General features: G+C 42.1%; 2 protein-coding genes and 1 pseudogene across 4 annotated transcripts in view; 1 reads left to right on the forward strand and 2 right to left on the reverse strand.

Moving 5' to 3' along the window:
- LOC127621869 (serine/threonine-protein kinase PAK 6-like) overlaps positions 1-4,399 on the forward strand; it is a 40,140-nt gene extending 35,741 nt beyond the window's left edge. For both annotated transcript variants that reach the window (XM_052095650.1, XM_052095649.1), the window contains exon 11: positions 1,347-4,399. In XM_052095650.1, the coding sequence (XP_051951610.1) occupies positions 1,347-1,514 (168 nt within the window). In that variant the 3' untranslated portion in view covers positions 1,515-4,399. The remainder of the gene's footprint in view (positions 1-1,346) is intronic.
- Positions 1-24,090, reverse strand: part of LOC127621861 (MAM domain-containing glycosylphosphatidylinositol anchor protein 2-like) — a 286,776-nt pseudogene that overhangs the window by 91,165 nt on the left and 171,521 nt on the right.
- LOC127621889 (mitochondrial basic amino acids transporter-like) overlaps positions 11,581-24,090 on the reverse strand; it is a 236,701-nt gene continuing 224,191 nt past the window's right edge. For both annotated transcript variants that reach the window (XM_052095680.1, XM_052095679.1), the window contains exons 2-4: positions 14,662-14,705; positions 14,429-14,512; positions 11,581-12,357 (exon numbers count right to left, since the gene is read on the reverse strand). In XM_052095680.1, the coding sequence (XP_051951640.1) occupies positions 11,581-12,357; positions 14,429-14,512; positions 14,662-14,705 (905 nt within the window). The remainder of the gene's footprint in view (positions 12,358-14,428; positions 14,513-14,661; positions 14,706-24,090) is intronic.

The raw sequence follows: 24,090 nt of genomic DNA on the forward strand, positions 1-24,090 counted from the left end.
AACACTCAATAACTAGTAGTTATATAAAACGCACTTTATACAGTTCCAACTGCAGTCACGATATACACACCAAAAATACACATAAATCAACGTATACTCAACAAAAGAAGTTTGTGACATTTATTTACTACAGGGTTTCTGCAGGTTTTATGAAGCTAAATGTAAGACCTTTATAAGACCAACTAAAGGACATTTAATTAGTGTGTCATCGTATCACTCTCTCAATGTAAATGCCTTGGGAGCTCAAGAACAGTCATATATACCATATACAGTAGAAACACTTTAAAGTTTAAAAATGTGGAAATAAATTGCTTTGTTTTTGCAATCTTAATCCCTAATGTCCTAGATTAGCCAATAATATATACACTGTGCCACTCAGATGACTTGAGTCACGAATGGCAAAAACACATGCCAAGGCTGGCGTCTATCTTTTGAACTATAGGTGGCGCTGTATCCAAACTGCTCAGGTATGTTCAGGACATGATGTCAATGATGCATACCAAACCTCTTATAAATCTGAACATGCATTCAAAAGATATTTAACCAAGTTAAAAATCAACGTGCCAGAGATGATGTATGGCTGATATTGGAATCATTGAAATCCTCATGGCACGAGGAATCCATAGACACCAAACTCATGACTTTAGGACAGATAGCTCGACCCATAGGTGGCGCTGTCTTTGCACATACCCTCAGAACATGGTCCTGATGAAGCATACCAAGTTTCGTTTCAATACGACAAATCATTAGCAACATTCAGCCTCACTTCCTGTTTTATGTCCACCTCGTTAAATTTGCATTGACGTAAATTTTCAACAAAATCTAAAATCTAAATTTGGTATTATTCATACTCTGTGGATCAGCCTGGAGATTATTTTGAGCCGCTGTTTAGGCAAATCGGCCAAAGTTTAAAGGAATAGTAGCGAATAAACGATAAACGACATAATCCAAGATGGCGGCCACTGTAATGGGCGGAGTTTAAATTGAAGTGGTCCATGAGTATCATCAGGAGGACAGTAATTACATGCAAGAAGAATGTAGAGGACAAATGGTTCAAAAGATGCGCACAAAAGAAAAGTGATGTTTCTGAACTGATGGTGGCGCTATAGAGTTTGTCCTACAGACCGCAAATTTGGTTTGGGGTTACTTGTGCTCAGAAATGACTCTACACTTTAAACCGACCTTAAACGCAACGAGAGACCAATCCTTCATGCAACATTTAATACCATGGCTGCTTTTTCAGGCCTTAATTTGCGAATGGACAATTTAAGACTTTTCTCAGACCTGCAGAAACCCTCTTACTGTGTAATACGAGTCTGATTCCAAACATTCTCTGTCCTGTCCAGATCTCTCCTGTTCTGCGGGACTTTCTGGACTCGATGTTGACCCGTGATCCTCTGATGAGAGCGAGTGCTTGTGATCTTCTCCAACATCCGTTCCTGCTGCAGAGCGCTACTCCTCGCTGTCTGGTTCCTCTAGTGGAACAGTACCGCAAACGAATGTCCCGCTGCTGAACAGAACCAGTAATGTACTCGTAATGATGGACTGCTGTCAGCATGTTTATGACTGACAAAGTTTAGTTGAATGTCTCAAAACAAAGTGCTGAAGCTTATTTACCAACTACTGAACGCAGTGGAGAATCCACAAACTGAACTGTCGATACTGGAGACTACAAACATAATAATAAAGAGTTTTTCAGATTATACACAGATTTTGTTTTCCCACAACAACTGATGGTGCCATGATTTCAGAAAAGAGTTAAATTGAATGTTTATCTCACCTCACCCCAATTTGGAACGCCCAATTCCTGCTACTTAGCAGGTCCTCATGGTGGCGCGGTTACTCACCTCAATCCGGGTGGTGGAGGGCGAGTCTCAGTTGTCTCCGCGTCTGAGACCGTCAATCCATGCATCTGATCACGTGACTCGTTGTGCATGACACCGCGGAGACTCACAGCATGTGGAGTTACCCCATGTGACTCTACCCTCCCTAGCAACCGGGCCAATTTGGTTGCTAAGGAGACTCACAGCATGTGGAGGCTCATGCTACTCTCCACAATCCACACACAACTCACCACACGCCCCATTGAGAGAACCACTAATCACCACCACGAGGAGGTTACCCCATGTGACTCCACCCTCCCTAGCAACCGGGACAATTTGGTTGCTTAGAAGACTTGACTGGAGTCTCTCAGCACGCCCTGGATTTGAACTCTCGACTCCATCTTGACTCACGACTCCAAGTTGCATACTATTTCAAACATGCCACATTGTACAAACCTTTGATATTTTGTTACAGATATAATATATTCTAGACCTCTGTGCAGATTGGTTTATTAAATGTGTTTGACTCCGTATTCAGAGGTTTAAACTAAAATGTTATTTTAATGTTGTGCAGTAACATGATCTGTTATGACATTTCTGGCACATTTTCCTTCCTGTCCAAAGCAGCCGCCTGTCGAGAGACGGCCACTGAAACGGTTATTTTGTCAAATGTAAAACATCAGGACATTATTTTTATAATTCACGTTGTTGCCAAAATTGAAATGTCAAATATTTTCAAATATAATTTATGTGGAGTTCTGAAACGAGCTATAAAAGGTCCTGAACCGCAAGGTGAGAAAACGAAAAAAATAATTTTTTTTTTAAAACAAAACACGTCATTTAAAAAAAACGATCTCATTTAATACTGCAAAACGCTAGAGAATAAAAATGTGTTTTAAGCCTACGTTTAAAAATATACAGTGATGAAGCTTGTCTAATGTCAAGTGGTAGCTGATTCCTGCAAATGCTCTTTCACCCTTCACCCTTTTCATACAACGTGACCGAGGAATATACATTAACATTTTGTCTTCAGATCTTAAAGACCTAGTTGGCAAGTATGGCTGTATTAAATCCCTAATATATGACAGGGCCTGGTTATTAAGAGCCTTAAAAACAAACAACAGTATTTTAAATTGAATCCTAAAATAAACAGGAAGTCAGTGCAGAGAGGCCAGGATTGGGGTAATATGATCCCTTCTTTAGATGATGTCAAAAATCTGTCCGCAGTATTTTGAACCAGTTGAAGACGGAAAAGAGAGGATTGAGGAAGACCAACATAAAGAGAATTACAATAATCCAATCGAGAGATGATAAAAGCATGAATCACAGTCTCCAGGCCTTGAAAAGATAAAACTGATTTAAATGTAGAAATCATTCGTAACTGATAGAAACTATTTTTCACTACTGAATTTATCTGTCGGACTAAGCCCAAGTCAGAATCTATAATGACACCAAGATTCCTCACATACGAGTTAACATGGTGGAAGTGTTGGCCAAGCTTGTTAGCAAGAGCGCTTCTAGATTCAGCAATAATCATTTCAGTCTCATCATTGTTTAGCTGGAGAAAGTTACTCGATAACCACTTTATGTCTTGAATACATTCCAAGAGGTGTGTATTGAAGACATCTGCAGTAGACAGTGTGTTTCTAAAGCATAGACAACTTCTTATATTAAAATATATTATTATAATTCAATTTCACCATGAAAGTCTGCACATGAGATGACTTTTGAAGAGTGAAAAAAAATGCTTTTTTGAAGACAAACTTCAGAGACAAATATATACAGTATATATATATATATTTTTTATTTTTTTTCCACCGTTTTTTTTTTTTTTCCACCGTTTTTTTTTCCACCTTGCGCATCAGGGCTTCCGTAGTTTTACATTCAGCCAACATAATTTTACTGTAAATTGTTTTAAAATTTTTTTTACAATTATAAATATAAAAACATTCAAAATACTCTTATGGTGATTTGTAGCTATTGTTCAGCTAAAAAGCATATATATATTTGTCAAACAAGTAATTATAATTATAATAATGCAGAAAACATTATTGGTTGGATACATTCACAGATGTTGCTATTTTGATTGTGAATCCAGTGACGACGACTTTTCACCACAATCACTTCCATCAACTGTTGCACAACATAAACAAGTAAAGTTGGTGTTGCACATGAACTGTATGAACATGTACACGCAGGTGGCGGAACATCTACTAATCTATAACCTGATAAGCTTCTTGATATTTACTTATTTAGCACTTAATGACTTACTACTCAAGATTGAGGCTTTAGAAATGTCCAGAAGGCTTAAAAACACATGTTATTGAGAGTTTACTTACAAAAGCTGAGCATAAACAAACGTGTTTACTACAGAACAATTGTATGACGTCTTGGGACACTCATGGATGGAAACATTTTCCTGATATTTCTATGTTTTCCCTAAATGTGGACACACTGTTATAACAGCAGAATCACAGATGCTCATATACTGTGAATTTAAATGTCTTCTTGGGTTTTAAACATACTTTAATAAATAATCGTTTTTCATAATAAATGACAGAATAAAAGATAGAAGATAGCCAGTTCAATTATTAAGTTTTGCCATTTTATCACACTTTATGCATAGTATGTTAAATGCATTTGTTGGCCATTTAATTGGACAGTTGGTGGCTGCTTTGCTTACACCATCTGTATAGAGGAAAATAAGAGGAATAGACTTATCTTCATTCTTGTGTTCTATTTGAAGGTTGTCGTCGAGTGGAGACGAGTCGGACGTCCTTCACTGGAGGTGTCTGAAGCATCTTTCAGAGGACATTTTGATAAATCCACAGTCGAACAAAGATTAAAGAAAAAACATCACCTGATTTCTGCTCTCCCTAGAGGACAAAGGCTCTGTCCTACTTAACATTGTGACTGGTTTCTACACTCATATTTCACTAAATATAAAAGCATGTACAGTGGGGTCTGAAAATGTGAGAGCCCTAGTGAAAATGCTTCTATTTGGCATTCTTTTATTAATTTAATGCATGTATAAAATGACAAATAGTACAGAAAAAAGCATACAATCGAGCAGGCATGGACAAATCTGAAGCATCTTCTGCTTCAGTGGAAGCAAGAAAATCCTTTTGTACAAAAGGTCACGAATTTGCAAAAACTTCCATAGAGACTTTGTCTGCAGACTTCTGGACCCCCAGTATGTTTTAAATCATATACATGTATAATTACAATATACCAAATACAAGAATTAGTAAAACTATTTAAGCACTTAAATATTCTACTATGCATTTAACGATCAATAGCTGAAGATCTAAGATTTCTAGAGGTTGGACAGCAAATGGAAACATTTAAGGAGGTGTAAGATGTCTATGCAAGGTTATCAAAAGCTAAAGTTCTTGTTTTGGTCTTCCAAAATACTTTGGAAATGGACATTTAGTCTGTTGGTGGCCTCAGGGTAATACCCCAATACAATACATTGCAAATGGACATTTACTATGTTGGTGGCCTCAGGGTAATACACCAATACAATACATTGCAAATGGACATTTACTATGTTGGTGGCCTCAGGGTAATACACCAACACAATACATTGCAAATGGACATTTACTATGTTGGTGGCCTCAGGGTAATACACCAATAAAATACATTGCAAATGGACATTTAGTCTGTTGGTGGCCTCAGGGTAATACACCAACACACTACATTGCAAATGGACATTTACGATGTTCGTGGACAACCTGGGTTACTTTTTTGCTGACCCAGAGCTATTCCCTTTCACATCCTTATTTGGATCTTGTTACACTCTATAAAAACCGAACACAAGAGGTTTGTGTTCTCTTAAGTTTCCCCGGCCGAAGAGGGTTCATGAACTCTCAGTGTGTCTGGCACGATGGGCGATGCTTTGATGGCAGAGTTTGGAAAGCCTGCTCCTTCTCTGAGGAAGTCAGACAAATAGCGTCTCGAAGCTCAGACGAGAGCCTTTGACATCAAAACTGAATGCTTAGTTGTGGATGAAAAGGTGGAGTTTGTCAAGGGGCAAATTGTCAGCAGGGAAGGTCACTGTTAAAACTGAGGATGGAAGCACACTGACCGTCAAGGAAGGAGATGTCCACCCGCAGAACCCACATAAATTAGACAAAATTGAAGACTTGCTATGCTGACTTTCCTTCACGAGTCTGCAGTGCTGTTCATCCTTAAAGAGCGTTATGCAGCTTGGATGATCTACACCTACTCTGGGCTGTTCTGTGTGACAGTCAACCCTTACAAGTGGTTACCGGCGTATGACTGAGGATGCAACTCTTGCACTCCCAAAACACTGGCTTCATTAATCAAAAGAAGAAGCAAGAATCGGATCTGGTTCAATTTTAGAATGAAATGGAGGAGCTGGTGCAAGAGAACCGCAATGCAGAAGAGAAAGCAAAGAAAGCCATCATAGATGCAGCTATGATGGCTGAGGAGCTGAAGGAGGAACAAGACAAGAGTGCACACCTTGAAAGGATGTAAAGGAACATGGAACAGTCCATTAAGGACCTACAACACCGTCTGAACAAGGCAGAGCAAGTAGCGATGAAGGGTGGGAAAAAGCAGCTCCAGAAAATGGAAGCTTGTTTCCGCGACCTTGAGAATGAACTGGAAGCAGCAAAAAAGAGGCTCAGAGTACATTAAAAGGTGTGAGCGCCGCATAAAGAGGCTTACTTATCAGACAGAAGAGGATCGCAAGAACTTGGCAAGACTACAGGACTTGGTGGACAAGCTGCAGTTGAAGGTAAAATCCTACAAACGTTCTGCTGAAGATGCCGAGGAACAGGCGAATGCCCACATGGTCAAATTACGAAAATTACAGCATGAGCTGGAGGAGGCAGAGGAGCGTGTGATTTTGACCCACACCTGAACTATACGTTATGCAATGTTGTATACCTTCATCAGGTTATACTGTATGTTAAGATATAAAAAAAGACTACTGGATATATTGACCATTTTTCCCATTTATTTTCACATTTCATTTCAGCTGACCAAACGCAATTTATAAATTGGTTGAGGCCAACTACATTTTCAAATGGGAACAATGCTGAACTAAAGCCTTTTCTTACAAAAATACAGACACCATATTCTCTCTTCAGCAACAGCAATGTCAAACTTGAAAACAACAAAATCTAAAGCTATTCAAATTAAAATTAACTTTTTCACAAATTCACAGTACTATTGAAACCAGTTTAACTCAGTAAAGTACAGTTCATTTACATTTCTCACAGATATCACACAAAAACATACTACTTTTTTCTCAAAGCATCGGTCCAAGCTTCCCTTTTTAATGGAATACTAGATATTAACAGTTAATCAACAAGCAATCCGTAACAAGGGCTGGGTATCAGTAAAAAAAAAATAAATACTGATACCTTGACTTTGGGGTGTTCTGCATATCACGGCGCAGTTTTGTGGTCCGTTCTGTATAACGCGGCGGCTCATTTTAGCTTATCGCGGCCCATTCGGCACGTTTTGCGCCCAACCCACCGGACCACACGGTTCTCCCACTGGCCAGTCCGCCACTGATCGCCCCCCAAAGTGCGTCGGTCCACCGGGAAAATGATCAGCTACTGTCAACCTTAAAGCATTTTTAGCATCGATTTAGCCATACATCTATAGCCATACATCCAAACAACATCTAACGTTATGTAGGTCCCAGTTTATAGGACTATGTCACCGCGCACAGAAACGTTAATTTAACAAGTACACAAGCATTTACCACTACAAATTAGCCGATTTTGTTTGTTAGTTGGTTTGTTTGCTAAACGTTAACCTTACCTGTCAGAGTCCAAGTCATAGTGCTGCTGCATTCATCAGTAGTTTAGGAGGACTCGTGTTGTGGGCATGCTGGAGGAGGACTCGTGTTGTGGGCATGCTGGAGGAGGACTCGTGTTGTGGGCATGCTGGAGGAGGACTCGTGTTGTGGGCATGCTGGAGGAGGACTCGTGTGGTGGGCATGCTGGAGGAGGACTCGTGTGGTGGGCATGCTGGAGGAGGACTCGTGTGGTGGGCATGCTGGAGGAGGACTCGTGTTGTGGGCATGTTGGAGGAGGACTCGTGTTGTGGGCATGTTGGAGGAGGACTCGTGTGGTGGGCATGTTGGAGAAGGACTCGTCTGGTGGGCATGTTGGAGGAGGACTCGTCTGGTGGGCATGTTGGAGGAGGACTCGTCTGGTGGGCATGTTGGAGGAGGAGCAACTTTCTGCTCTTAAGTTTATTTTGTGCAGTATCAAGACTATGAAGTGCTTCATCAGATTTGTCGTGTTGCCGGTCTTGGCAGCAATTATCTTGTCGCAAATATTGCATCACACGCTGTTGGCATCGAGCCTGGTGAAATGTAGCCACACTTTTGATCTTTTCCACATCTTTCACATGTGTGGGGGTTGAGATGCATAACTCGTGTTTTTCCTTGATGCCTAAACACAGCCAATCACCGGCACTTTTAGATTTGGCCACATCTAGCATACTACATACTTATCACTAACGTTGACGAGATTAACGACAAGACATTTTTCGATACTCGATTGTTTAGAGGCAATTCAGTCGGTGCCTAAAATGTATCGAACTCGATACCCAGCCCTTTCCGTAACCTTACAAAAGAGCAGCAGCACATCTTTAAAAGCCTATGAAATCGCACTCTGCTGGAAACAGTAATTGTAATTAGCTTCCTTACCACTTTTTGCGTCCTACATTCAGAACTCGTATATGATATCAAACATACACATCTCACCTATTGACACATCTTTCAATCTGCTGAGAACATTCAAGCATTGATATATATACAAACATAAAATATGTATATTGATCTTACATCGTAACTGAGACAACCCACATGCTATAGTCGACCAATACACAGGACATAGCATAATACTGCATAATAGTAGTTCATTTTAAAATTCTAATAGTAGTATTGATATTACAGTCAGTGGATATCCACTGTGTCATATACAACTTTTCTCCCAAATTGAATACGTTTCTGAAAACATGCACATTTTTCATTCTGGGTAGGATCCACATGGATGAAGCAAACTTTCTAACACAGAGAGATCAGAATTTGGTGTGTACAACAAACACCTTTGGTTAGGCTAGTTCTCCTTTAAAACAACAGGAAACAGTGTTAGGTGAGCTAAATAGGTCAAAACAGAAATCTTGAGAATAATGTTCAAAACATGAAGTGTGATTCTTAAGAAATGCGTCATTTGTAAGCTAATACTAGGCAAGTGGAAACAAAGAAACAGTTCAGATTTCAAATTTGGAATTTTTTTTAGAAGCCTGAGAACGTGGGCAAACATAATCTGGGGTCTACCATATTTATTGCACAAGTTGAGAAAAATGTAACCATTTAACCAAGATATCGATAACCTTTTATGCAATTTCAGCAGTCACACAGCAGCTCACACGAAAAGGAGATTTTCACTCCCCAAATAAAAATATCCTAATAACCAAGGCTTCATTCTCCAGAGTCTGATAATCACATTTTCCATGTATGGTTGGGCTCATAGTACAAATTTAGGGTTAGGGTTAGGTTAGCTTATGTTTGGGTATTGACCTTAGTTTTGGGATTAGGGTTTATGGGGCGGCTGTAGCTGAGGTGGTAGAGCGTGTCGGCCACTAAAGTGTCCTTGGGCAAGATACTGAACCCCAAGTTGCTCCCAATGGCAGGCTAGTGCCTTGTATGGCAGCTCTGCCACCATTGGTGTACGTGTATGAATGGGTGATTGGGACACAGTGTAAAGCGCTTTGGTAACCTAGTCTTTTATGGGGCGGCTGTAGCTCAGGTGGTAGACTAAGACTACATCAACATTAATGAGGATACATTTTTAGACACATCTTTTTCTCTACGTTTAAGCCATCCATCCACACTAGCCGCGTTTCCACTATTGGGCCAAATGAGGGCATGCTAATGCGTGCCAGGGCCAGTAGCGTTCCCACGGTCACATCCGGGGTGGCCAGACTGCCAACTGGGGATTGAGGAGGGGTCAAAGGCGTAGTTTCGCAGAACTTGCCAGATTGTGTATCCAGCGCACAACGGTACATGTTCCTGAAAAATAAACATTGCGGACACAGTAAAAATATGATAAAGCGGTGCGCAATGGTTTGAGATCATGGATGGTGTGCTGGGACATCGTCCCGCTGTTAGTGGAGAGACCACTCGGGACACCATGGCAATTACACTCAGTGAGTTGTCAACGCTTACTTATCTTGCTAGCTAGATAGCTAGTGTTTACAAATGATATAAACTCAATATTCTAGATAAATAGATTTCTGATACCTCAGTTTGAGCTTGCTTGTGAAATAGGCGCCAGGACGGCATATTAAGGGTGGGTTTTAGGACAATGCTTCTAGCTATTGTCTTGATAGTGTGAATGCAGATTGATCTTTGGTCTTGCAGGTCCGAGGCTATTGGCCTCGGTTGGCCAGTTGATAGCCCTGGCTCGCACTGGCCCGATAGTGGAAAAGCGGCTACTGAGACAGCATTTTTGTCAATCGAAAACAGAGCTTTTCGAAAACGCTGTATTCACATTGTAGTATGGAGAGATATTAGAAAACAATTACGTATTTGTTGTCACAGAAGTCATGTGATCCATTCAACCCAAAACAATCAAGATGGCGGCCCATGTTGTAGCCACGTTGTTGTGCCTGATATCCATTTTGATAACGTTAAAGATAAGTAATTTTTTACAACCTTCATATTGCATTCCTTCAAAGGCGACAGGAAGTTTACCCGGAATTGCTGTCTGAAAATGGATCATAAGGACAATTGCGTTTGAGACCATGCTTCTAACATTTTTTAAATTGCATGCGCTGTAAGGGGGATTTAATCTTTTTTTGACGTGTCAGTGTGGACGGAGAGTGTTTGAAACGCAGTTTTTACATTTATCCGGATTAATGTGGATGTAGATTAAGTCCTAAAGTCTTGCAAGTAAGAGGGTTTGTTTTGTTCAGACAGCGATTAGCATTTAGCAAAATTATAAAATAATTAGTTTAGCAGGTGTTTGCAATGTGAAAGCCAAAAGGAAAGTTTTTCTAGTTCTGCCAAGTAAACACCAAAAGGAGCCTTATCGTGGGTTCCATTTGTCTCGGAAGTTGGAGCTCAAGAGTTATTTTCCGAGTTCCGAGACCGGAACTGACCAATGGAACGCCCCCCAGATGTCGGAATTCCTACTCGGCGAGTACCCCGAGCAGAAATGTGAGCAGGAAATTGTAACAGAAAACAGCTGTTAGGACCTGCGAATGTGGTTGCATTCATATACGCGGAAACACTAACATACCTTCTCCGCTTTCTGTCATGTTCCTCGAGGTCTCTTGGCTGAAGGGTGTACTTATTTTGTAGCTCTCTGTACTCTGAAAGAGCTAGTGCAATAATTACTTTCCTGGAGGCGTCCATCCCGAGCTCCGACTTTCGAGACAAATGGAACGCAGCATTAGACGCAACAGCTGTCGATTATATCAACAGACAAATTCTTACTTTCAGCAGTCGGATTCGGACGTTCAGCTGTTCTTGCAAGGCAGGAAAAGGGAACACGTTTCTTTTTTAAATATTATAGAATATAAAACTATATTTACATATGCAGTTCAAGTTATCGTACATGTTACAGACAGAAAGATTGTGCAATTCCATTTACAGTGGGCAGATGGTGCACTGCATTGCAACTTGTAGTTTAGTAACAGGTCAGCCATATTGGGAAGTGCTACGAACTAGTATCCCACAACAGTGGTAGTCACAGAAAGCTCCTCACAGACTGGACGGCTGTGCTTGCTGCTGCAATGTAGAATGATGCGCTGGCGATGCAGGAGAGGTTTCGCAGTCTTTAGTACCCTCGTCGGGCCGCATGTACATCAGGAAGAGGGTAACGGTAGCAAACGTGGTCGCGTTGACCGGAAAAGCGCGAAGCAAAGTCGAAGTCAGTCCACGCGTGAAAACTCGCCAACCTTCACGCTTGATGCTCTTCCGTGTGCAGTCCATGATGCTGCTGTACTGGAACTTCCCGCCCACACCGTCGGCCTGCAGTCGTGACTTTATCACGTCCACGGGGTACGTGGAGAGCCACGACGCAATTCCCGACATTCCGCCGGCAAACAGCAGTTTGGGTATTATGTACGGGTCTTCTGGCTCGCAACCCAGTGAGCGCGTCAGTAGATCATATGCGAGGAAGTAAACGCCGAAGCCCGGTGTCTCTCGGATCAGGGTCGTAACCATGCCGCGGTTGACCCCCCGTATGCCCTCGCGCTGGTAGATGCGAGCCAGGCAGTCCAGGGAGTTTTTGTACAACTTCCGAGTGGACGACTTCTTCTCGCCTGTACCTTGCATCTGCATACGGGTCTTGGCCAGTTCCATTGGGCAGCAGATGACGCACTGTATGGTGCCCGCCGCCGCCCCAGCCAGGAACTGATTCATGGGCGTGTCCTTGCCCAACATGCGCATGGCGTTGCCCTGCACGCCGAAGACGATGGCGTTGATGAACGTCAAGCCCATCATAGGCGAACCGATGCCTTTATAAAGGCCAAGCATCTGGGGAGAAGGTGACAGTGGGTCACATGTGGTGCAAAATGAATATTTGAAGATTTTGACATGCACAGATATCAAGGAATAAGTTCACACCACAGTTGAATATGGCCCAAATCTAACTTTTTAACCCTCAGATCTGTTTTTGGATGGCAATGTGGGGTCAATACCCAATCTATCTGGATCCTCATTAATATATGGAGCTCCTCAAAAATAATTGGACCCACTTTTCATTATATGTCTTTAATTACTACGTAATTTGCATTTGATACAATGTAGATATTATGTACATACATGTTGTTGCATTGCACTTACATTTGAAGTACCTGCATTCAGTGTTGGGGTAACTTGATAACAGTAACAAGCGTTATGTAATCCGATTACTTTTTCAAGTAATGAGTAAAGTTACAAAATATTTTGTATTTTAGACCATAATATCGGAGTTACTTTTTAAATAAAGTAACGCGTTAATTTTGTACACCTCTACTGTCCCAGTATTGCGAGAAATCAGGAATAAAACTTAACGGAAGAGATGTAGTGCATGATGGGTATTGTAGTTCTATAGAGTGTGAGGCCAGGGACTATTTATCAGAGAGACACAAGTCACTTCTATTTAAATTTATGGGAGAAATTGGAATGCCCAACTAAGGGTCGATGGGCACAGCAAACTATGTCATATATGATGCGGGGTCGATGGGCACAGCGCATGATGGCATATATCATGCGGGGTCGATGGGCACAGCGCATGATGGCATATATCATGCGGGGTCGATGGGCACAGCGCATGATGGCATATATCATGCAGGGTCGATGGGCACAGCGCATGATGGCATATATCATGCGGGGTCGATGGGCACAGCGCATGATTGTATATATGATGCGGGGTCGATGGGCACCGCACATGATTGCATACATGTGCGGGTTCGATGGGCACTGCACATGATGGCATATATGATGCGGGGTCGATGGGCACAGCGCATGATTGCATATATGATGCAGGGTCGATGGGCACCGCACATGATGGCCTTTATGATGCCGGGTCGATGGGCACCTCACATGATGGCCTATATGATGCCGGGTCGATGGGCACCTCACATGATGGCCTATATGATGCCGGGTTGATGGGCACCTCACATGATGGCCTATATGATGCCGGGTCGATGGGCACCTCACATGATGGCCTATATGATGCGGGGTCGATGGGCACCTCACATGATGGCCTATATGATGCGGGGTCGATGGGCACCTCACATGATGGCCTATATGATGCGGGGTCGATGGGCACCGCACATGATGGCATATATGATGCGGGGTCGATGGGCACCGCACATGATGGCATATATGATGCGGGGTCGATGGGTACCGCACAAGATGGCATATATGATGCGGGGTCGATGGGCACCGCACATGATGGCATATATGATGCGGGGTCGATGGGCACAAAAAAACACAAAAAAATTCAAATTAATTAATGTAACACTTTAGATAAAAAATACATTTTAATTAAATTACTCAGACGCAACTGAGATTCGTCCTCCGCCACCCGGATTGAGGCGAGTCACTACGCCACCACGAGGACCTAGAGCGCATTGGGAATTGGCCGTTCCAAATTAGGAGATCAATTTTTGTTTTACTTTTTTAAGGAGTGACCCAATATTCTAACGAGTTACTTTTAAAAGTACCGTTACCCAACACTGCATCAGTAGTTACACTGTTAACATTGACCCCTAAACCTACCCGTACCTCAAACCCAGAAGCAGCAAATGTAAAACTTGTGCGAATTTTGCAGAACAACATATAGTTACACACTTAATACATTTATTGTATTGTATGTATTTTAATGTAAGGGCATAGTAGTTAAAGACATAATAACAATTATCACACATGTGTGATGTATTTGATGTTGTTATATGATATAATAATCATTACAATAAATAAATAAAAAGTATCAGTTCAGATTGTTGAGATGAGTGTCTGATATTAGCCGCATTAAAAAGCTTGTGTGACAAATGAATCAGATTTGGGCACTTTGATTTGCAGCGTGAATGTACAAGAGAAGAAGACAGACGTTACTCACGGACTCCTGATGTATGATGGATTGAAAACAGTGAATAGTTCCTCTGTAAAGAGGTTTATCAACACTCTGTACCTGAAGTCTGACCTACAGGAGATACAAGCAAAATATCAGCGTTAACCGTTTACTCAGTTGCTGTTTCGAGAGATGCAGTTCATTATCAGTTTCACATGACGCTCAAACTGGCAGTAAAATCAGCGGCACTTGATCAATACCAAGAGTTGATGAAAACTCACCTTAACCGTGTCAAATGGATGTCCGACCAGGACTCCAGCGGCACCTGAATATAAACACATAAACATACCGATGTTACAAACTTTCAAAAAGAACGGGAGAAAAATGTAACTCTGTAGCGAGTATTGACGCTGACTATCACCGCTGGAGTCGCGAGTTTGAATCCAGGGCGTGCTGAGTGACTCCAGTCAGGTCTCCTTAGCAACCAAATTGTCCCGGTTGCTAGGGAGGGCAGAGTCACATGGGGTAACCAAATTGGCCCGGTTGCTAGGGAGGGTAGAGTCACATGGGGTAACCTCCTCGTGGTCGCTATAATGTGGTTCTCGCTCTCGGTGGGGCGTGTGGCGAGTTGTGCGTGGATGCCGCGGAGAATGGCGGGAAGCCTCCACACACGCTACGTCTCCACGGTAACGCGCTCAAGTCATGTGATAAGATGCGCGGATTGACGGTCTCAGAAGCGGAGGCAACTGAGACTCGTCCTCCGCCACCCGGATTGAGGCGAGTAACCGCGCCACCACGAGGACTTACTAAGTAGTGGGAATTGGGCGTTCCAAAATTGGGAGAAAATGGGATCAAATTCGTTTTTTTTTTTAAAAAAGATATCCACAATGTACGATAAATAGAAGATAAAATAAAAACATAAAATATGACTAAATAAGATACGGTGATGATTAATATGAAAAAGGTTATTTTGTAGTTCTAAAACATTTTCGCACTTTTGTTTTTGTCTGTTTTAAAACTTTTAAGGTTTAGTAATTGCACAAAGACGTCGTGCAATTTCAATCTTAATCAATCATGCAGCATTAATAGACATCAAACCGATGTCTCAGAAGTGCTTTCGCTCATCATAGGCAAGTGCCGCTTTCACAAATGTCACGTGCATTTATGGCGACTTTTCCGCATTAACATTAGAATGAGAAATAATATACGTTTATTTGTAAATATTACATGTTCTTAGGAGTGCCAAAACGTAAACATATTGTGTCTAATATTATTTCTGGATTGCACATTTTTACAAAGTGTGTTGCTAATTAATTATAAATCAACCATTGGCTTTTCATATTGGCGTTTTCATGCTTATTACCGATATGACGATGATTTTAATTGGCAAATAAATATCCACAGCCGATACATCAGTGCAACCCTAGTCAAAATGTCTTCACTTTTGGAATTTGGATCAAATAAAGAGGCAAGAAAGAGATTAGGGCTGCACGTTTAACTGAAATATAATCAAGACTATAGTTACGTCTGGTGCAATTAACCAATCATGAAATAATCTCGTCTAAATTTTCCGTTTACAAAATTATTTTTGTATCACTTTGTCCATTGTGTGCATGAATAAATGAAAGTGTTTGGATCAGTCCAAAACAGAATATTATTTTCTTGCCAATTTCTGTGCTGGTTTTGTTGTAGAAATGACAAAATTGTGGGGGCATGGGTAGCTCAGTGGAACAGACGCTGGCTACCACCCTGGAGTCGTGAGTTTGAATCCAGAGTGTGCTGAGTGACTCCAGCCAGGTCTCCTTAGCAACCAAATGAGCCCGGTTGCTAGGGAGGGTAGAGTCACATGGGGTAACCTCCTCGTGGTGGTGATTAGTGGTTCTCTCAATGGGGCGTGTGGTGAGTTGTGTGTGGATCGTGGAGAGTAGCATGAGCCTCCACATGCTGTGAGTCTCCGCATGTCATACACAAAGAGTCACGTGATCAGATGCGCGGATTGGTGGTCTCAGACGCAGTGACAACTGGGATTCGTTCTCTGCCACCCGGATTGAGGCGAGTCACTACGCCACCACGAGGACTCAGAGCGCATTGGGAATTGGGCGTTACACATTGGGGAGAAAATTGTCCGATTCGCCAGTGCTAACAATTAAAAAAGTATACATACAGCCCTGTCTCGGCTTATTTTGCACGTGTAGCCTAAATAAAGAATATGGCATGCAATTGACCTAAAGACAATATGTTTTTCATGTAAATTGTAATAACTGAAATTAATAATCATGATTATAATATCTAGGGAAATAGATATTATAATCTATTTATAATATATGATGCGGGGTCGATGGGCACCGCACATGATGGCATATATGATGCAGGGTCGATGGGCACCGCACATGATGGCATATATGATGCGGGGTCGATGGGCACCGCACATGATGGCATATATGATGCGGGGTCGATGGGCACCGCACATGATGGCATATATGATGCAGGGTCGATGGACACCGCACATGATGGCATATATGATGCAGGGTCGATGGGCACCGCACATGATGGCATATATGATGCAGGGTCGATGGGCACCGCACATGATGGCATATATGATGCAGGGTCGATGGGCACCGCACATGATGGCATATATGATGCAGGGTCGATGGGCACCGCACATGATGGCATATATGATGCAGGGTCGATGGACACCGCACATGATGGCATATATGATGCAGGGTCGATGGGCACCGCACATGATGGCATATATGATGCAGGGTCGATGGGCACCGCACATGATGGCATATATTATGCAAGATCGATGGGCACAGCACATGATGGCATATATGATGCAGGGTCGATGGACACCGCACATGATGGCATATATGATGCAGGGTCGATGGGCACCGCACATGATGGCATATATGATGCGGGGTCGATGGGCACCGCACATGATGGCATATATGATGCAGGGTCGATGGGCACCGCACATGATGGCATATATGATGCAGGGTCGATGGGCACCGCACATGATGGCATATATGATGCAGGGTCGATGGGCACAGCACATGATGGCATATATGATGCAGGGTCGATGGGCACCGCACATGATGGCATATATGATGCAGGGTCGATGGGCACAGCACATGATGGCATATATGATGCAGGGTCGATGGGCACCGCACATGATGGCATATATTATGCAAGATCGATGGGCACAGCACATGATGGCATATATGATGCAGGGTCGATGGACACCGCACATGATGGCATATATTATGCAAGATCGATGGGCACAGCACATGATGGCATATATTATGCAAGATCGATGGGCACAGCACATGATGGCATATATGATGCAGGGTCGATGGGCACCGCACATGATGGCATATATGATGCAGGGTCGATGGGCACCGCACATGATGGCATATATTATGCAAGATCGATGGGCACAGCACATGATGGCATATATGATGCAGGGTCGATGGACACCGCACATGATGGCATATATGATGCGGGGTCGATGGGCACCGCACATGATGGCATATATGATGCAGGGTCGATGGGCACCGCACATGATGGCATATATGATGCAGGGTCGATGGGCACCGCACATGATGGCATATATGATGCAGGGTCGATGGGCACCGCACATGATGGCATATATGATGCAGGGTTGATGGGCACAGCACATGATGGTATATATGACGCAAGATCGATGGGCACAGCACATGATGGCATATATGATGCAGGGTCGATGGGCACCGCACATGATGGCATATATTATGCAAGATCGATGGGCACAGCACATGATGGCATATATGATGCAGGGTCGATGGACACCGCACATGATGGCATATATTATGCAAGATCGATGGGCACAGCACATGATGGTATATATGACGCAAGATCGATGGGCACAGCACATGATGGCATATATGATGCAGGGTCGATGGGCACCGCACATGATGGCCTATATTATGCAAGATCGATGGGCACAGCACATGATGGCATATATGATGCAGGGTCGATGGACACCGCACATGATGGCATATATGATGCAGGGTCGATGGGCACCGCACATGATGGCATATATTATGCAAGATCGATGGGCACAGCACATGATGGCATGTATGATGCAGGGTCGATGGACACCGCACATGATGGCATATATGATGCGGGGTCGATGGGCACCGCACATGATGGCATATATGATGCAGGGTCGATGGGCACCGCACATGATGGCATATATGATGCAGGGTCGATGGGCACCGCACATGATGGCATATATGATGCAGGGTCGATGGGCACCGCACATGATGGCATATATTATGCAAGATCGATGGGCACAGCACATGATGGCATATATGATGCAGGGTCGATGGACACCGCACATGATGGCATATATTATGCAAGATCGATGGGCACAGCACATGATGGTATATATGACGCAAGATCGATGGGCACAGCACATGATGGTATATATGATGCAGGGTCGATGGGCACCGCACATGATGGCCTATATTATGCAAGATCGATGGGCACAGCACATGATGGCATATATGATGCAGGGTCGATGGACACCGCACATGATGGCATATATTATGCAAGATCGATGGGCACAGCATATGATGGTATATATGACGCAAGATCGATGGGCACAGCACATGATGGTATATATGATGCAGGGTCGATGGGCACCGCACATGATGGCATATATGATGCAGGGTCGATGGGCACCGCACATGATGGCCTATATGATGCAGGGTCGATGGGCACCGCACATGATGGCCTATATGATGCAGGGTCGATGGGCACCGCACATGATGGCATATATTATGCAAGATCGATGGGCACAGCACATGATGGCATGTATGATGCAGGGTCGATGGACACCGCACATGATGGCATATATGATGCGGGGTCGATGGGCACCGCACATGATGGCATATGTGATGCAGGGTCGATGGGCACCGCACATGATGGCATATATGATGCAGGGTCGATGGGCACCGCACATGATGGCATATATGATGCAGGGTCGATGGGCACCGCACATGATGGCATATATGATGCGGGGTCGATGGGCACCGCACATGATGGCATATATTATGCAAGATCGATGGGCACAGCACATGATGGCATATATGATGCAGGGTCGATGGGCACCGCACATGATGGCATATATGATGCAGGGTCGATGGGCACCGCACATGATGGCCTATATGACGCAAGATCGATGGGCACAGCACATGATGGTATATATGATGCAGGGTCGATGGGCACCGCACATGATGGCCTATATTATGCAAGATCGATGGGCACAGCACATGATGGCATATATGATGCAGGGTCGATGGACACCGCACATGATGACATATATGATGCAGGGTCGATGGACACCGCACATGATGGCATATATGATGCAGGGTCGATGGACACCGCACATGATGGCATATATGATGCAGGGTCGATGGGCACCGCACATGATGGCATATATTATGCAAGATCGATGGGCACAGCACATGATGGCATGTATGATGCAGGGTCGATGGACACCGCACATGATGGCATATATGATGCGGGGTCGATGGGCACCGCACATGATGGCATATATGATGCGGGGTCGATGGGCACCGCACATGATGGCATATATGATGCAGGGTCGATGGGCACCGCACATGATGGCATATATGATGCAGGGTCGATGGGCACCGCACATGATGGCATATATTATGCAAGATCGATGGGCACAGCACATGATGGCATATATGATGCAGGGTCGATGGACACCGCACATGATGGCATATATTATGCAAGATCGATGGGCACAGCACATGATGGTATATATGACGCAAGATCGATGGGCACAGCACATGATGGTATATATGATGCAGGGTCGATGGGCACCGCACATGATGGCCTATATTATGCAAGATCGATGGGCACAGCACATGATGGCATATATGATGCAGGGTCGATGGACACCGCACATGATGGCATATATTATGCAAGATCGATGGGCACAGCATATGATGGTATATATGACGCTAAGATCGATGGGCACAGCACATGATGGCATATATGATGCAGGGTCGATGGGCACAGCACATGATGGCATATATGATGCAGGGTCGATGGGCACCGCACATGATGGCCTATATGATGCAGGGTCGATGGGCACCGCACATGATGGCCTATATGATGCAGGGTCGATGGGCACCGCACATGATGGCATATATTATGCAAGATCGATGGGCACAGCACATGATGGCATGTATGATGCAGGGTCGATGGACACAGCACATGATGGCATATATGATGCAGGGTCGATGGGCACAGCACATGATGGCATATATGATGCGGGGTTGATGGGCACAGCACATGATGGCATATATGATGCAGGGTTGATGGGCACAGCACATGATGGCATATATGATGCAGGGTCGATGGGCACAGCACATGATGGCATATATGATTTAGGGTTGATGGGCACAGCACATGATGGCATATATGATGCAGGGTCGATGGGCACAGCACATGATGGCATATATGATGCAGGGTTGATGGGCACAGCACATGATGGCATATATGATGCAGGGTCGATGGGCACAGCACATGATGGCATATATGATTTAGGGTTGATGGGCACAGCACATGATGGCATATATGATTTAGGGTTGATGGGCACAGCACATGATGGCATATATGATTTAGGGTTGATGGGCACAGCACATGATGGCATATATGATTTAGGGTTGATGGGTGTGTGGACATAAAGACACAAGCATCCCACCTGCTTCAGTGTAGCGCAGTCCGACCTTCTCCTCCGCATCTTTACATTTGGGTGGTGGCCAGATGGCCTGGAGACGTCCAGGGGTTCGATCCTCACCATCTGATGGGGACGTGGCCTCAGACTGAAAGACAGAAAGAGAGAGTGCATAAATGAATCGAAGACTCAAAATCAGTATTTAACTACTGTACTGTATGTGAAGCATCACTCACCATCATTCAATCATTATCAAACAATGCAATGAGCCGCTGCATTATGCAGAACGGGTCATGATATGCCAAAGGGGGCAGAGAAATCCCCCCCAAATCCAGCAGACCTCTCTTCATAGTAAGGCTGCAACTAACGATTACTTAGATGATCGATTAATCAGCATTCTCAGATAACTTAAAAATGTTTCTTCTGCAGTACAGCTGCTAAAGTAAATGTACATTGATTTAAAGGAGTTTTAGATATTTATATTGGAAAACAAGCCAAAACAAATCAAAAACGTATTTTGTTGCAGTGTATAATGGGGCGAAGTCTCTCTCACCTCTTTATTCATCTTTAACTCACAAAAACACAAACTCTCTCTTATTAATAAAGCTGCGTATTGACAATGTTCTTCACGATAATAAACACACAGTGACTCTATTATGATTCAATAAGTCACGAGTCATCATGTTATAATGTAGCTGCATTAAGCGTGTGCGCTCGAGGAATGAGCGTCCCGTGACATCAGCTGGTTTCAATCTCTCCCCCTTAGATCGGGACATTCACTGACCGCAGAGAAACGACCATTTCAGAGTTTGTAGTTAATTACATGATCTTCTGTATTATTTGAACTTTAATAAAGCTATAACACATTAAATATAAGCGCATTAAATATAACTCATTAAATATAACCGCATTAAAGATGTAACGCATTAAATATAACCGCATTAAAGATGCAATGCATTAAATATAACAGCATTAAAGATGTAACGCATTAAATATAACAGCATTAAAGATGTAACGCATTAAAGATGCAATGCATTAAATATAACAGCATTAAAGATGTAACACATTAAATATAACAGCATTAAAGATGTAATGCATTAAATATAACCGCATTAAAGATGCAATGCATTAAATATAACAGCATTAAATATAACAGCATTAAAGATGTAATGCATTAAATATAACAACATTAAAGATGCAATGCATTAAATATAACAGCATTAAAGATGTAACGCATTAAAGATGCAATGCATTAAATATAACAGCATTAAATATAACAGCATTAAAGATGTAACGCATTAAATATAACCGCATTAAAGATGTAACACATTAAATATAACAGCATTAAAGATGTAATGCATTAAATAAAACAGCATTAAAGATGTAACGCATTAAAGATGCAACGCATTAAAGATGCAATGCATTAAATATAACCACATTAAAGATGTAACGCATTAAATATAACAGCATTAAAGATGTAACGCATTAAAGATGCAACGCATTAAATATAACCGCATTAAAGATGCAACGCATTAAATATAACCGCATTAAAGATGTAACGCATTAAATATAACAGCATTAAATATGGAACACATTAAATATAACAGCATTAAAGATGTAATGCATTAAATATAACAGCATTAAAGATGCAACGCATTAAATATAACCGCATTAAAGATGTAACGCATTAAATATAACCGCATTAAAGATGCAACGCATTAAATATAACCGCATTAAAGATGTAATGCATTAAATATAACAGCATTAAAGATGCAACGCATTAAATATAACCGCATTAAAGATGCAACGCATTAAATATAACCGCATTAAAGATGCAACGCATTAAATATAACCGCATTAAAGATGTAATGCATTAAATATAACAGCATTAAAGATGTAACGCATTAAATATAACCGCATTAAAGATGCAACGCATTAAATATAACCGCATTAAAGATGTAATGCATTAAATATAACAGCATTAAAGATGCAACGCATTAAATATAACCGCATTAAAGATGCAACGCATTAAATATAACCGCATTAAAGATGTAATGCATTAAATATAACAGCATTAAAGATGCAACGCATTAAATATAACCGCATTAAAGATGCAACGCATTAAATATAACCGCATTAAAGATGTAATGCATTAAATATAACAGCATTAAAGATGCAACGCATTAAATATAACCGCATTAAAGATGCAATGCATTAAATATAACAGCATTAAAGATGTAACGCATTAAATATAACCGCATTAAAGATGTAACGCATTAAAGATGCAATGCATTAAATATAACAGCATTAAAGATGTAACGCATTAAATATAACCGCATTAAAGATGCAACGCATTAAATATAACCGCATTAAAGATGTAATGCATTAAATATAACAGCATTAAAGATGCAGCGCATTAAATATAACCGCATTAAAGATGTAACGCATTAAAGATGCAATGCATTAAATATAACAGCATTAAAGATGTAACGCATTAAATATAACCGCATTAAAGATGTAACGCATTAAAGATGCAATGCATTAAATATAACAGCATTAAAGATGCAACGCATTAAATACAACCGCATTAAATATGCAACGCATTAAATATAACCGTGTTAAAGATGTAACGCATTAAAGATAACTGCATTAAAGATGTAACGCATTAAATATAACCGCATTAAAGATGTAACGCATTAAAGATGCAACGCATTAAATATAACAGCATTAAAGATGCATTGCATTAAATATAACTGCATTAAAGATGTAACGCATTAAATATAACAGCATTAAAGATGCATTGCATTAAATATAACTGCATTAAAGATGTAACGCATTAAATACAACAGCATTAAAGATGCATTGCATTAAATATAACTGCATTAAAGATGTAACGCATTAAATACAACAGCATTAAAGATGCATTGCATTAAATATAACTGCAATGCATTAAATA

The sequence above is a fragment of the Xyrauchen texanus genome, chromosome 28, assembly GCF_025860055.1.
Source record: "Xyrauchen texanus isolate HMW12.3.18 chromosome 28, RBS_HiC_50CHRs, whole genome shotgun sequence".
In the NCBI taxonomy this organism is placed as follows: domain Eukaryota; kingdom Metazoa; phylum Chordata; class Actinopteri; order Cypriniformes; family Catostomidae; genus Xyrauchen; species Xyrauchen texanus.